The 17,801-nt window shown below is 43.7% G+C and overlaps 1 protein-coding gene across 1 annotated transcript in view; it reads left to right on the top strand.

Annotated features, from left to right (window-relative positions):
- Positions 1–17,801, top strand: part of lgr6 (leucine-rich repeat containing G protein-coupled receptor 6) — a 57,245-nt gene that overhangs the window by 23,921 nt on the left and 15,523 nt on the right. The window contains exons 8-12 of the mRNA XM_082961517.1: positions 1,272–1,343; positions 1,511–1,576; positions 1,979–2,050; positions 2,974–3,045; positions 6,245–6,370. Of these exons, the coding sequence (XP_082817643.1) occupies positions 1,272–1,343; positions 1,511–1,576; positions 1,979–2,050; positions 2,974–3,045; positions 6,245–6,370 (408 nt within the window). The remainder of the gene's footprint in view (positions 1–1,271; positions 1,344–1,510; positions 1,577–1,978; positions 2,051–2,973; positions 3,046–6,244; positions 6,371–17,801) is intronic.

Genomic DNA, 17,801 nt, shown 5'->3' with positions numbered 1-17,801 from the left:
GTACGACAGGGGCTCTGGGAGGGTACGACAGGCTCTGGGAGGGTACGACAGGCTCTGGGAGGGTGCGACAGGGGCTCTGGGAGGGTACGACAGGCTCTGGGAGGGTACGACAGGGGCTCTGGGAGGGTGCGACAGGGGCTCTGGGAGGGTGCGACAGGGGCTCTGGGAGGGTGCGACAGGGGCTCTGGGAGGGTACGACAGGGGCTCTGGGAGGGTACGACAGGGGCTCTGGGAGGGTACGACAGGGGCTCTGGGAGGGTACGACAGGCTCTGGGAGGGTATGGGAGGGTACGACAGGCTCTGGGAGGGTACGACAGGGGCTCTGGGAGGGTACGACAGGCTCTGGGAGGGTACGACAGGGGCTCTGGGAGGGTACGACAGGCTCTGGGAGGGTACGACAGGGGCTCTGGGAGGGTACGACAGGGGCTCTGGGAGGGTACGACAGGGGCTCTGGGAGGGTACGACAGGGGCTCTAGGAGGGTACGACAGGCTCTGGGAGGGTACGACAGGGGCTCTGGGAGGGTACGACAGGGGCTCTGGGAGGGTGTGACAGAGCAAACACATGCAGTGACTTTCAGAAAGTTCTGGGGCGTTAGGATCTCCTTGGACCAGCAGAATCTGGTCTCCCATCCAAGGACCAAGTAGTCCCGATCCTGTTAAGCTTCAGAGGCAAGCCAGCAGTGGTCCGGTTCGTGCCTATTGAGCTAGCTGTCTCACTGTGTTAGTATCACAGAGACAGAAGAACCTACTGGCTTCCCTGGACCTAAACAATCACAACAATACACAAATACACTCTTCTGTCTCTCACTCCACCCCCCCCCCCCCTGTCTCTCTACTCTTCCTCATCCCTCGTTCTCTCTCTCTCCTCTCTCTCTCTAGGACATTGACCAGGGCTGGTTTCTACTCTTCCTCATCCCTCGTTCTCTCTCCTCTCTCTCTCTAGGACATTGACCAGGGCTGGTCTCTACTCTTCCTCATCCCTCGTTCTCTCTCTCCTCTCTCTCTCTAGGACATTGACCAGGGCTGGTTTCTACTCTTCCTCATCCCTCGTTCTCTCTCTCCTCTCTCTCTCTAGGACATTGACCAGGGCTGGTTTCTACTCTTCCTCATCCCTCGTTCTCTCTCTCTCCTCTCTCTCTAGGACATTGACCAGGGCTGGTTTCTACTCTTCCTCATCCCTCGTTCTCTCTCCTCTCTCTCTCTAGGACATTGACCAGGGCTGGTTTCTACTCTTCCTCATCCCTCATTCTCTCTCTCCTCTCTCTCTCTAGGACATTGACCAGGGCTGGTCTCTCTACTCTTCCTCAGCGGTTGTGCCTGCAGCTACCCCGCCTCAGAGTACTGTGAGTACTTTGAACGCAAGAATGTCCACACACACAATTCAATTGAACTGTACCCCTTTAAATGCCCCAGTTGATAAAATCCCAAACCCCATAGAAATGCTTAACTCTGACATGGATCTGAAACCCCAGATTACACAATAATGATATTTTTGTCTGTGTGTTCACAGCGAGCTGTCTCATAATCAGATAGAGGATCTACCCAGCTTCTATCACTGCTCTGCCCTGCAGGAAATGTGAGTCAACATGGTGAAATGGTTGTAGCTTAGAACAATGTTCCAATAACAGAATGTTAGAACAACGTTCCAATAACAGAATGTTAGAACAACGTTCCAATAACAGAATGTTAGAACAACGTTCCAATAACAGAATGTTTGAACAACGTTCCAATAACAGAATGTTAGAACAACGTTCCAATAACAGAATGTTTGAACAACGTTCCAATAATGGTATGACTGAAATAGTAGGAGTCTATGCTTCAGTATTGCAGTTTCACTGATTGTTTTGTAGTAACAGGGTGTGTGTGTGTGTGTGTGTGTGTGTGTGTGTGTGTGTGTGTGTGTGTGTGTGTGTGTGTGTGTGTGTGTGTGTGTGTGTGTGTGTGTGTGTGTGTGTGTGTGTGTGTGTGTGTGTGTGAGAGGCCTGCAGTATAACAACATTAGGAGGATTGAGAGGAATACCTTCCAGCAGCTCAGCTCTCTACGGTCTCTGTGAGTATACTGTATACTCTCTGTGAATACTCTTTACTCTCTGTGAATACTCTTTACTCTCTGTGAATACTCTTTACTCTCTGTGAATACTCTTTACTCTCTGTGAATACTCTTTACTCTCTGTGACCCCCGTGAGTACTGTTTACTCTATGTGAATACTCTTTACTCTTTACTCTCTGTGAATACTCTTTACTCTCTACTCTTTGTCAGTATACTCTCTACTCTCTGTCAGAATACTCTTTACTCTCTGTGAATACTCTTTACTATCTGTCAGTATACTGTATACTCTCTGTGAATACTCTTTACTCTCTGTGAGTATACGGTTTACTCTCTGTGAATACTCTCTACTCTCTGTCAGAATACTCTTTACTCTCTGTGAATACTGTTTACTCTCTGTGAATACTCTCTACTCTCTGTCAGAATACTCTTTACTCTCTGTGAATACTCTTTACTCTCTGTGAATACTGTTTACTCACTGTGAATACTCTTTACTCTCTGTGAATACTCTTTACTCTCTGTTAGTTTACTCTCTGTGAATACTGTTTACTCTCTGTGAATACTGTTTACTCACTGTGAATACTCTTTACTCTCTGTGAATACTGTTTACTCTCTGTGAATACTCTTTACTCTCTGTCAGTATACTCTTTACTCTCTGTGAATACTGTTTACTCTCTGTGAGTATACTGTTTACTCTCTGTGAATACTCTTTACTCTCTGTGAATACTCTTTACTCTCTGTGAGTATACTGTTTACTCTCTGTGAATACTGTTTACTCTCTGTGAATACTCTTTACTCTCTGTCAGTATACTCTTTCCCCTACACACAAACTGTTACTCTCTGTGAATACTGTTACTCTAACAGATAGGCACTAAACACAACATTCGGAATAATGACAGTAACTAATTCTCACTCTCTCCCCCCAGAGATCTCAGCTTCAACAGTATTGAGTGGATTCACCCTGATGCCTTCATTTCGTTCCATTCTCTGACCAAGCTGTGAGTATACATACACACATATATCCCACGCAAACCACCAAGCAAGTCAGGGAAACTTTGGTAACTTTGGTTCACCTTAATTAAAGCAACTCTTTAGGCCAACACTGACACAGACTCTAGAAACTGGCTGGCTGGCTGGCTGGCAGGCAGGCAGGCAGGCAGGCCGGACGGACGGACGGACAGACCAAATCAAATGTATTTATATAGCCCTTCTTACATCAGCTGATATCTCAAAGTGCTGTACAAAAACCCAGCCTAAAACACCAAACAGCAAGCAATGCAGGTGTAGAAGCACGGAGGCTAGGAAAAACTCCCTAGAAAGGCCAGAACCTAGGAAGAAACCTAGAGAGGAACCAGGCTATGAGGGGTGGCCAGTCCTCTTCTGGCTGTGCCGGGTGGAGATTATAACAGAACATGGCCAAGATGTTCAAATGTTCATAAATGACCAGCATGGTCAAATAATAATAATCACAGTAGTTGTAGAGGGTGCAACAAGTCAGCACCTCAGGAGTAAATGTCAGTTGGCTTTTCATAGCTGATCATTCAGAGTATCTCTACCGCTCCTGCTGTCTCTAGAGAGTTGAAAACAGCAGGTCTGGGACAGGTAGCACGTCCGGTGAACAGGTCAGGGTTCAATAGCCGCAGGCAGAACTGTTGAAACTGGAGCAGCAGCATGGCCAGGTGGACTGGGGACAGCAAGGAGTCATCATGCCAGGTAGTCCTGAGGCATGGTCCTAGGGCTCAGGTACTCCGAGAGAGAGAAAGAAAGAAAGAGAGAATTAGAGAGAGCATACTTAACCTCCCTGGGCAAGGTGGGACGTCAACAGCCAGTGGAATCACGTGGCGCGAAATACAAATACCTCAAAAATGCTATAACTTCAATTTCTCAAACATATGACTATTTTACACCATTTTAAAGACAAGACTCTCGTTAATCTAACCACATTGTCCGATTTCAAAAAGGCTTCACAGCGAAAGCAAAACATTAGATTATGTCAGGAGAGTACCCTGCCAAAAATAATCACACAGCTATTTTCAAAGCAAGCATATATGTCACAAAAACCAAAACCACAGCTAAATGCAGCACTAACCTTTGATGATCTTCATCAGATGACACTCCTAGGACATTATGTTATACAATACATGCATGTTTTGTTCAATCAAGTTCATATTTATATCAAAAACCAGCTTTTTACATTAGCATGTGATGTTCAGAACTAGCATACCCACCGCAAACTTCCGGTGAATTTACTAAATTACTCACGATTAACGTTCACAAAATACATAACAATTATTTTAAGAATTATAGATACAGAACTCCTTTATGCAATCACGGTGTCAGATTTTAAAATAGCCTTTCGGGGAAAGCACATTTGCAATATTCTGAGTACATAGCCCGGCCATCACGGCTAGCTAATTTGACACCCACCAAGTTTGGCCCTCACCAAACTCAGATTTACTATAAGAAAAATTGGATTACCTTTGCTGTTCTTCATCAGAATGTAATCCCAGGACTTCTACTTCAACAACAAATGTTGTTTTGGTTCCAAATAATCCATAGTTATATTCAAATACCTCCGTTTTGTTCGTGCGTTCAAGTCAGTATCCGAAGGGTGACGCGCGAGCGCATTTTGTGACAAAAAAATTCAAAATATTCCATTACTGTACTTCGAAGCATGTCAAACGCTGTTTAAAATCAATTTTTATGCTATTTTTCTCGTAAAATAGCGATAATATTCCAACCGGGCGACGTTGTATTCATTCAAAGGCTGAAAGAAAAAAAATTGAGAATTCTCATGAACGTGCATCTCCAGTGTCACTGTTCCCAGCCTGACCACTCACAAACAGAGCTGCTGTACTTCGCCCAGAGACAGCAGACACCCCATTACACTTTCTGGCGCCTTCTGAGAGCCAATGGAAGCCTTAGAAAATGTCATGTTACAGCAGAGATGCTGTATTTTCGATAGAGATGGTACAGAAGGAGAACAAATTGTCAGACAGGGCACTTCCTGTATGGAATCTTCTCAGGTTTTGGCCTGCCAAATGCGTTCTGTTATACTCACAGACACCATTCAAACAGTTTTAGAAACTTTAGAGTGTTTTCTATCCAAATCTACTAATTATATGCATATTCTTGTTTCTGGGCCAGAGTAGTAACCAGTTTAAATAGGGTACGTTTTTTATCTGGCCGTGAAAATACTGCCCCCTAGCCCCAACAGGTTAAGCATGTCCCAGTTTAGGTCACCTAGCAGGACAAATTCAGACTTAGTGTATGGGGCCAGGAGAGAGCTTAGGGCAGGTAGGGTACAGGCCGGTGCTGAGGGAGGACGATAGCACCCAGCAACAGTCAACAAAGAGCTATTTGAAAGTTTAATGTATAAAACCAGCAAATCAAATTGTTTGGGGACAGACTTGGTGGAGACAACCGAGCACTGAAGGTGATCCTTGGTAAAGATTGACACTCCACCACCTTTGGAATATCTGTCTTGACGAAAAAGGTTGTAACCAGAAAGGTTAACATCAGTTACTTGTGTTGGCTGGGACGACACAGAGCTACATGTAATCACATGAAAACCCCTTTCTCTAGAAGGAAAACCCTTTCTCTAGAAGGAAACCCCTTTTCTCTAGAAGGAAACCCCTTTCTCTAGAAGGAAGGAAACCCCTTTTCTCTAGAAGGAAGGAAACCCCTTTCCTCTAGAAGGAAGGAAACCCCTTTCCTCTAGGAAACCCCTTTCTCTAGAAGGAAGGAAACCCCTTTCCTCTAGGAAACCCCTTTCTCTAGAAGGAAGGAAACCCCTTTCCTCTAGGAAACCCCTTTCTCTAGAAGGAAAACCCTTTCTCTAGAAGGAAACCCCTTTCCTCTAGAAGGAAACCCCTTTTCTCTAGAAGGAAACCCCTTTCCTCTAGGAAACCCCTTTCTCTAGAAGGAAAACCCTTTCTCTAGAAGGAAACCCCTTTCCTCTAGAAGGAAACCCCTTTCCTCTAGAAGGAAGGAAACCCCTTTCTCTAGAAGGAAACCCCTTTCCTCTAGAAGGAAACCCCTTTTTTAAGATCCAAAGCCACTGTATTAGCAGAGAACAAATGACATGACGCTCACAAACATGCAAGGAGCACAGACCATGTTTGTGGATTTCACAGTGTGAAAAAGTGTTTTCATAATAATTGTATACATTACTGAATTCCCCACCTCCCTTTACAGGGACCTGAGTGAGAACGGTCTGACATCACTTCCTGTGGGTGGTCTGGGAGGACTGACCCATCTGAAGCTGAAAGGAAACATGGAGCTCTATGAGGACTTCAGCCCTGAACTCTTCACCCGCATGAGGTATGACCCCTAACTCTAACACCTGACCTCTGTCACTCAACCCTAACCCTTCAGCCCTGAACACTTCCCAACGCAGACCCACAACGAATCCGCGCGCGCACAATTCTTGACGGAAATCCCGCAAAAATTTCAAACAGAACGAATAGGATTTTAAAGCTAAAAATAAACTGCCAACTGATAGGAAATTTAAATAAAATGTACTTGTTTGAATTTACGTTTTTTTTTTCCCCCCTCTGTTTTCATTTATGTATTTGAATCACCGAAAAGTGTAGCCCACTAAACCCACCAAAGCACCTCCCCTATGTGAGTGACAGCTGCAGGAGTGCAGACAGCTCAGTGAATGATTGACAGCTGTCTGAGGAGAAAAATATATCATTTCCTGTCTCAACAACAATTGGGTTGACTTTAACCCACGTGTGGGCTTTTGTAAGCGAAGACGGTGTTCTGTCAAGCTCCCCAGCGTCAATCTGGAGAAGAGAGCATTCACGCTGGGCAATGAACATTCTCCTGTGATGTCTGTTTACATGGATATGCTCATCAAATTCACTACGACCTTACTAGAAACGACCAAGTGTGTCCGGGACATTTTATCAGCTCCTTTTTCAAAGCAACTAACTAAAACACATCTAACGTTGTAAGATTGAGTCTGTGACGTAGTTGTAGGTAGAGCGAGAGCACAACGGAGTAGAATTCGATTGGTGGTTCAAGTTCATGTGCTTTTTTAAATCAGTTCAGAGCCATAGGTTTGAACATTTGTTGATATTCTTTGCTAGCTAGTGAGTTACTAACCCAGGTATAGGTCAGCAGTGGGGAGTTACTGCATCCTACAAAGAGCAGAAAATGTGTAAGCTATATTTTAAGCTGTCTTTGAAAAGCCAGTCGGGTAAAAAAAAAGCTTTGTCTTAATTAAAGGGGCAGTATTGTATTTTGAGATAGGCTTAACTATGAAAATAAGCCAATAGTCAGAGGGGTAGTCTACATCTCTGAATGGTAATAATAATGAATTGTATTTTGTAAAATGAGGTCTTGCATCATACAAACACAATAAAATGCAATTTACAGTCACCTACTTGGCCCATGGTGTAAACCACATGTAGACAGACTACTGTAGACCTGAACACCTCATATAGACTACTGTAGACCTGAACACCTGAACACCTCATATAGACTACTGTAGACCTGAACACCTCATACAGACTACTGTAGGCCTGAACACCTCATATAGACTACTGTAGGCCTGAACACCTCATATAGACTACTGTAGGTCTGCATTTAAAACCTCATATAGACTACTGTAGGCCTGAACACCTCTTATATAGACTACTGTAGGCCTGAACACCTCATATAGACTACTGTAGACCTGAACACCTCATATAGACTACTGTAGGCCTGAACACCTCATATAGACTACTGTAGGCCTGAACACCTCATATAGACTACTGTAGACCTGAACACCTCATATAGACAGACTACTGTAGACATGAACACCTCATATAGACTACTGTAGACCTGAACACCTCATATAGACTACTGTAGGCCTGAACACCTCATATAGACTACTGTAGACCTGAACACCTCATATAGACTACTGTAGGCCTGAACACCTGAACACCTCATATAGACTACTGTAGACCTGAACACCTCATATAGACTACTGTAGACCTGAACACCTAAACACCTCATATAGACTAATGTAGACCTGAACACCTCATATAGACTACTGTAGACCTGAACACCTCACATAGACTACTGTAGACCTGAACACCTCATATAGACAGACTACTGTAGGCCTGAACACCTCATATAGACTACTGTAGGCCTGAACACCTCATATAGACTACTGTAGACCTGAACACCTGAACACCTCATATAGACCACTGTAGACCTGAACACCTCATATAGACTACTGTAGACCTGAACACCTGAACACCTCATATAGACTACTGTAGGCCTGAACACCTCATATAGACAGACTACTGTAGGCCTGAACACCTTATATAGACTACTGTAGGCCTGAACACCTCATATAGACTACTGTAGGCCTGAACACCTCATATAGACTACTGTAGACCTGAACACCTCATATAGACTACTGTAGACCTGAACACCTCATATAGACTACTGTAGGCCTGAACACCTCATATGGACTACTGTAGACCTGAACACCTCATATAGACAGACTACTGTAGACCTGAACACCTCATATAGACTACTGTAGGCCTGAACACCTCATATAGACTACTGTAGGCCTGAACACCTCAAATAGACTACTGTAGGCCTGAACACCTCATATAGACTACTGTAGACCTGAACACCTCATATAGACTACTGTAGGCCTGAACACCTCATATAGACTACTGTAGACCTGAACACCTCATATAGACTACTGTAGGCCTGAACACCTCATATAGACTACTGTAGGCCTGAACACCTCAAATAGACTACTGTAGGCCTGAACACCTCATATAGACTACTGTAGGCCTGAACACCTCATATAGACTACTGTAGGCCTGAACACCTCATAGACTACTTTAGACCTGAACACTTCATATAGACTACTGTAGGCCTGAACACCTCATATAGACTACTGTAGACCTGAACACCTCATATAGACTACTGTAGGCCTGAACACCTCATATAGACTACTGTAGGCCTGAACACCTCATATAGACTACTGTAGGCCTGAACACCTCATATAGACTACTGTAGACCTGAACACTTCATATAGACTACTGTAGACCTGATCACCTGAACACCACATATAGACAGACTACTGTAGACCTGAACACCTCATATGGACTACTGTAGACCTGAACACCTCATATAGACAGACTACTGTAGGCCTGAACACCTCATATAGACTCCAGAAGACCTGAACACCTCATATAGACAACTGTAGGCCTGAACACCTCATATAGACTACTGTAGGCCTGAACACCTCATATAGACTACTGTAGGCCTGAACACCTCATATAGACTACTGTAGACCTGACCACCTCATATAGACTACTGTAGACCTGACCACCTCATATAGACTACTGTAGACCTGACCACCTCATATAGACAGACACTGTAGGCCTGAACACCTCATATAGACTACTGTAGGCCTGAACACCTCATATAGACAGACTACTGTAGGCCTGAACACCTCATATAGACTACTGTAGGCCTGAACACCTCATATAGACTACTGTAGGCCTGAACACCTCATATAGACTACTGTAGGCCTGAACACCTCATATAGACTACTGTAGGCCTGAACACCTCAAATAGACTACTGTAGGCCTGAACACCTCATATAGACTACTGTAGACCTGAACACCTCATATAGACTACTGTAGGCCTGAACACCTCATAGACTACTTTAGACCTGAACACTTCATATAGACTACTGTAGGCCTGCACACCTCATATAGACTACTGTAGACCTGAACACCTCATATAGACTACTGTAGGCCTGAACACCTCATATAGACTACTGTAGGCCTGAACACCTCATATAGACTACTGTAGGCCTGAACACCTCATATAGACTACTGTAGACCTGAACACTTCATATAGACTACTGTAGACCTGATCACCTGAACACCACATATAGACAGACTACTGTAGACCTGAACACCTCATATGGACTACTGTAGACCTGAACACCTCATATAGACAGACTACTGTAGGCCTGAACACCTCATATAGACTACTGTAGACCTGACCACCTCATATAGACTACTGTAGACCTGACCACCTCATATAGACAGACTACTGTAGGCCTGAACACCTCATATAGACTACTGTAGGCCTGAACACCTCATATAGACAGACTACTGTAGGCCTGAACACCTCATATAGACAACTGTAGACCTGAACACCTCATATAGACTACTGTAGACCTGAACACCTCATATAGACTACTGTAGGTCTTAACACCTCATATAGACTACTGTAGGCCTGAACACCTGAACACCTCATATAGACTACTGTAGACCTGAACACCTCATATAGACTACTGTAGACCTGAACACCTAAACACCTCATATAGACTACTGTAGACCTGAACACCTCATATAGACTACTGTAGACCTGAACACCTCATATATACTACTGTAGACCTGAACACCTCATATAGACAGACTACTGTAGGCCTGAACACCTCATATAGACTACTGTAGGTCTGCATTTAACACCTCATATAGACTACTGTAGGCCTGAACACCTCTTATATAGACTACTGTAGGCCTGAACACCTCATATAGACTACTGTAGACCTGAACACCTCATATAGACTACTGTAGGCCTGAACACCTCATATAGACTACTGTAGGCCTGAACACCTCATATAGACTACTGTAGACCTGAACACCTCATATAGACTACTGTAGGCCTGAACACCTTAACACCTCATATAGACTACTGTAGACCTGAACACCTCATATAGACTACTGTAGACCTGAACACCTAAACACCTCATATAGACTACTGTAGACCTGAACACCTCATATAGACTACTGTAGACCTGAACACCTCATATAGACTACTGTAGACCTGAACACCTCATATAGACAGACTACTGTAGGCCTGAACACCTCATATAGACTACTGTAGGCCTGAACACCTCATATAGACTACTGTAGACCTGAACACCTGAACACCTCATATAGACCACTGTAGGCCTGAACACCTCATATAGACTACTGTAGACCTGAACACCTGAACACCTCATATAGACTACTGGAGGCCTGAACACCTCATATAGACAGACTACTGTAGGCCTGAACACCTCATATAGACTACTGTAGGCCTGAACACCTCATATAGACTACTGTAGGCCTGAACACCTCATATAGACTACTGTAGACCTGAACACCTCATATAGACTACTGTAGACCTGAACACCTCATATAGACAGACTACTGTAGGCCTGAACACCTCATATAGACTACTGTAGGCCTGAACACCTCATATAGACTACTGTAGACCTGAACACCTCATATAGACTACTGTAGGCCTGAACACCTCATATAGACTACTGTAGGCCTGAACACCTCAAATAGACTACTGTAGGCCTGAACACCTCATATAGACTACTGTAGACCTGAACACCTCATATAGACTACTGTAGGCCTGAACACCTCATAGACTACTTTAGACCTGAACACTTCATATAGACTACTGTAGGCCTGAACACCTCATATAGACTACTGTAGACCTGAACACCTCATATAGACTACTGTAGGCCTGAACACCTCATATAGACTACTGTAGGCCTGAACACCTCATATAGACTACTGTAGGCCTGAACACCTCATATAGACTACTGTAGACCTGAACACTTCATATAGACTACTGTAGACCTGATCACCTGAACACCACATATAGACAGACTACTGTAGACCTGAACACCTCATATGGACTACTGTAGACCTGAACACCTCATATAGACAGACTACTGTAGGCCTGAAAACCTCATATAGACTACTGTAGACCTGACCACCTCATATAGACTACTGTAGACCTGACCACCTCATATAGACAGACTACTGTAGGCCTGAACACCTCATATAGACTACTGTAGGCCTGAACACCTCATATAGACAGACTACTGTAGGCCTGAACACCTCATATAGACGACTGTAGACCTGAACACCTCATATAGACTACTGTAGACCTGAACACCTCATATAGACTACTGTAGGTCTGAACACCTCATATAGACTACTGTAGGCCTGAACACCTGAACACCTCATATAGACTACTGTAGACCTGAACACCTCATATAGACTACTGTAGACCTGAACACCTAAACACCTCATATAGACTACTGTAGACCTGAACACCTCATATAGACTACTGTAGACCTGAACACCTCATATAGACTACTGTAGACCTGAACACCTCATATAGACAGACTACTGTAGGCCTGAACACCTCATATAGACTACTGTAGGCCTGAACACCTCATATAGACTACTGTAGACCTGAACACCTGAACACCTCATATAGACCACTGTAGACCTGAACACCTCATATAGACTACTGTAGACCTGAACACCTGAACACCTCATATAGACTACTGTAGGCCTGAAAAACTCATATAGACAGACTACTGTAGGCCTGAACACCTCATATAGACTACTGTAGGCCTGAACACCTCATATAGACTACTGTAGACCTGAACACCTCATATAGACTACTGTAGACCTGAACACCTCATATAGACTACTGTAGGCCTGAACACCTCATATAGACTACTGTAGACCTGAACACCTTGTATAGACTACTGTAGGCCTGAACACCTCATATAGACTACTGTAGGCCTGAACACCTTAAATAGGCTACTGTAGGCCTGAACACCTCATATAGACTACTGTAGACCTGAACACCTCATATAGACTACTGTAGGCCTGAACACCTCATATAGACTACTTTAGACCTGACCACTTTATATAGACTACTGTAGGCCTGAACACCTCATATAGACTACTGTAGACCTGAACACCTCATATAGACTACTGTAGGCCTGAACACCTCATATAGACTACTGTAGGCCTGAACACCTCATATAGACAACTGTAGACCTGAACACTTCATATAGACTACTGTAGACCTGATCACCTGAACACCACATATAGACAGACTACTGTAGACCTGAACACCTCATATGGACTACTGTAGACCTGAACACCTCATATAGACAGACTACTGTAGGCCTGAACACCTCATATAGACTACTGTAGACCTGGACACCTCATATAGACAACTGTAGGCCTGAACACCTCATATAGACTACTGTAGGCCTGAACACCTCATATAGACTACTGTAGGCCTGAACACCTCATATAGACTACTGTAGACCTGACCACCTCATATAGACTACTGTAGACCTGACCACCTCATATAGACAGACTACTGTAGGCCTGAACACCTCATATAGACTACTGTAGGCCTGAACACCTCATATAGACAGACTACTGTAGGCCTGAACACCTCATATAGACGACTGTAGACCTGACCACCTCATATAGACAGACTACTGTAGGCCTGAACACCTCATATAGACTACTGTAGGCCTGAACACCTCATATAGACAGACTACTGTAGGCCTGAACACCTCATATAGACGACTGTAGACCTGAACACCTCATATAGACTACTGTAGACCTGAACACCTCATATAGACTACTGTAGACCTGAACACCTCATATAGACTACTATAGGCCTGAACAACTCATAAAGACTACTGTAGACCTGAACACCTCATATAGACTACTGTAGACCTGAACACCTCATATAGAATACTGTAGACCTGCATTGAACACCTCATATAGACTACTGTAGGACTGAACACCTCATATAGACTACTGTAGACCTGAACACCTCATATAGACTACTGTAGGCCTGAACACCTCATATAGACTACTTTAGACCTGAACACTTTATATAGACTACTGTAGGCCTGAACACCTCATATAGACTACTGTAGACCTGAACACCTCATATAGACTACTGTAGGCCTGAACACCTCATATAGACTACTGTAGGCCTGAACACCTCATATAGACAACTGTAGACCTGAACACTTCATATAGACTACTGTAGACCTGATCACCTGAACACCACATATAGACAGACTACTGTAGACCTGAACACCTCATATGGACTACTGTAGACCTGAACACCTCATATAGACAGACTACTGTAGGCCTGAACACCTCATATAGACTACTGTAGACCTGGACACCTCATATAGACAACTGTAGGCCTGAACACCTCATATAGACTACTGTAGGCCTGAACACCTCATATAGACTACTGTAGGCCTGAACACCTCATATAGACTACTGTAGACCTGACCACCTCATATAGACTACTGTAGACCTGACCACCTCATATAGACAGACTACTGTATGCCTGAACACCTCATATAGACTACTGTAGGCCTGAACACCTCATATAGACAGACTACTGTAGGCCTGAACACCTCATATAGACGACTGTAGACCTGAACACCTCATATAGACTACTGTAGACCTGAACACCTCATATAGACTACTGTACGTCTGAACAACTCATATAGACTACTGTAGACCTGAACACCTCATATAGACTACTATAGGCCTGAACAACTCATAAAGACTACTGTAGACCTGAACACCTCATATAGACTACTGTAGACCTGAACACCTCATATAGAATACTGTAGACCTGCATTGAACACCTCATATAGACTACTGTAGGACTGAACACCTCATATAGACTACTGTAGACCTGAATACCTCATATAGACTACTGTAGGCCTGAACACCTCATATAGACTACTGTAGGACTGAACACCTCATATAGACTACTGTAGGCCTGAACACCACATATAGACTACTGTAGGCCTGAACACCTCATATAGACTACTGTAGACCTGAACACCTCATATAGACTACTGTAGGCCTGAACACCTCATATAGACTACTGTAGGCCTGAACACCTCATATAGACTACTATAGAACTGAACACCTCATATAGACTACTGTAGGCCTGAACACCTCATATAGACTACTGTAGACCTGAACACCTTGTATAGACTACTGTAGGCCTGAACACCTCATATAGACTACTGTAGGCCTGAACACCTTAAATAGGCTACTGTAGGCCTGAACACCTCATATAGACTACTGTAGACCTGAACACCTCATATAGACTACTGTAGGCCTGAACACCTCATATAGACTACTTTAGACCTGACCACTTTATATAGACTACTGTAGGCCTGAACACCTCATATAGACTACTGTAGACCTGAACACCTCATATAGACTACTGTAGGCCTGAACACCTCATATAGACTACTGTAGGCCTGAACACCTCATATAGACAACTGTAGACCTGAACACTTCATATAGACTACTGTAGACCTGATCACCTGAACACCACATATAGACAGACTACTGTAGACCTGAACACCTCATATGGACTACTGTAGACCTGAACACCTCATATAGACAGACTACTGTAGGCCTGAACACCTCATATAGACTACTGTAGACCTGGACACCTCATATAGACAACTGTAGGCCTGAACACCTCATATAGACTACTGTAGGCCTGAACACCTCATATAGACTACTGTAGGCCTGAACACCTCATATAGACTACTGTAGACCTGACCACCTCATATAGACTACTGTAGACCTGACCACCTCATATAGACAGACTACTGTAGGCCTGAACACCTCATATAGACTACTGTAGGCCTGAACACCTCATATATACAGACTACTGTAGGCCTGAACACCTCATATAGACGACTGTAGACCTGACCACCTCATATAGACAGACTACTGTAGGCCTGAACACCTCATATAGACTACTGTAGGCCTGAACACCTCATATAGACAGACTACTGTAGGCCTGAACACCTCATATAGACGACTGTAGACCTGAACACCTCATATAGACTACTGTAGACCTGAACACCTCATATAGACTACTGTACATCTGAACAACTCATATAGACTACTGTAGACCTGAACACCTCATATAGACTACTATAGGCCTGAACAACTCATAAAGACTACTGTAGACCTGAACACCTCATATAGACTACTGTAGACCTGAACACCTCATATAGAATACTGTAGACCTGCATTGAACACCTCATATAGACTACTGTAGGACTGAACACCTCATATAGACTACTGTAGACCTGAACACCTCATATAGACTACTGTAGGCCTGAACACCTCATATAGACTACTTTAGACCTGAACACTTTATATAGACTACTGTAGGCCTGAACACCTCATATAGACTACTGTAGACCTGAACACCTCATATAGACTACTGTAGGCCTGAACACCTCATATAGACTACTGTAGGCCTGACCACCTCATATAGACAACTGTAGACCTGAACACTTCATATAGACTACTGTAGACCTGATCACCTGAACACCACATATAGACAGACTACTGTAGACCTGAACACCTCATATGGACTACTGTAGACCTGAACACCTCATATAGACAGACTACTGTAGGCCTGAACACCTCATATAGACTACTGTAGACCTGGACACCTCATATAGACAACTGTAGGCCTGAACACCTCATATAGACTACTGTAGGCCTGAACACCTCATATAGACTACTGTAGGCCTGAACACCTCATATAGACTACTGTAGACCTGACCACCTCATATAGACTACTGTAGACCTGACCACCTCATATAGACAGACTACTGTATGCCTGAACACCTCATATAGACTACTGTAGGCCTGAACACCTCATATAGACAGACTACTGTAGGCCTGAACACCTCATATAGACGACTGTAGACCTGAACACCTCATATAGACTACTGTAGACCTGAACACCTCATATAGACTACTGTACGTCTGAACAACTCATATAGACTACTGTAGACCTGAACACCTCATATAGACTACTATAGGCCTGAACAACTCATAAAGACTACTGTAGACCTGAACACCTCATATAGACTACTGTAGACCTGAACACCTCATATAGAATACTGTAGACCTGCATTGAACACCTCATATAGACTACTGTAGGACTGAACACCTCATATAGACTACTGTAGACCTGAATACCTCATATAGACTACTGTAGGCCTGAACACCTCATATAGACTACTGTAGGACTGAACACCTCATATAGACTACTGTAGGCCTGAACACCACATATAGACTACTGTAGGCCTGAACACCTCATATAGACTACTGTAGACCTGAACACCTCATATAGACTACTGTAGGCCTGAACACCTCATATAGACTACTGTAGGCCTGAACACCTCATATAGACTACTATAGAACTGAACACCTCATATAGACTACTGTAGGCCTGAACACCTCATATAGACTACTGTATGCCTGAACACCTCATATAGACAGACTACTGTAGGCCTGAACACCTCATATAGACTACTATAGACCTGAACACCTGAACACCTCATATAGACTACTGTAGACCTGAACACCTCATATAGACTACTGTAGGCCTGAACACCTGAACACCTCATATAGACTACTGTAGACCTGAACCCCTCATATAGACTACTGTAGACCTGAACACCTCATATAGACTACTGTAGACCTGAACACCTCATATAGACTACTGTAGACCTGAACACCTCATATAGACTACTGTAGGCCTGAACACCTCATATAGACTACTGTAGACCTGAACGCCTCATATAGACTACTGTAGACCTGAACACCTCATATAGACTACTGTAGACCTGAACACCTCATATAGACAGACTAATGTAGGCCTGAACACCACTTATAGACTACTGTAGACCTGAACACCTGAACACCTCATATAGACAAACTACTGTAGACCTGAAAACCTCATATAGACTACTGTAGGCCTGAACACCTCATATAGACAGACTACTGTAGGCCTGAACACCTCATATAGA

The sequence above is a fragment of the Salmo salar genome, chromosome 15, assembly GCF_965601325.2.
Source record: "Salmo salar chromosome 15, fSalSal1, whole genome shotgun sequence".
In the NCBI taxonomy this organism is placed as follows: Eukaryota; Metazoa; Chordata; class Actinopteri; order Salmoniformes; family Salmonidae; genus Salmo; species Salmo salar.
This window is presented reverse-complemented; position numbering and strand designations above follow the sequence as displayed.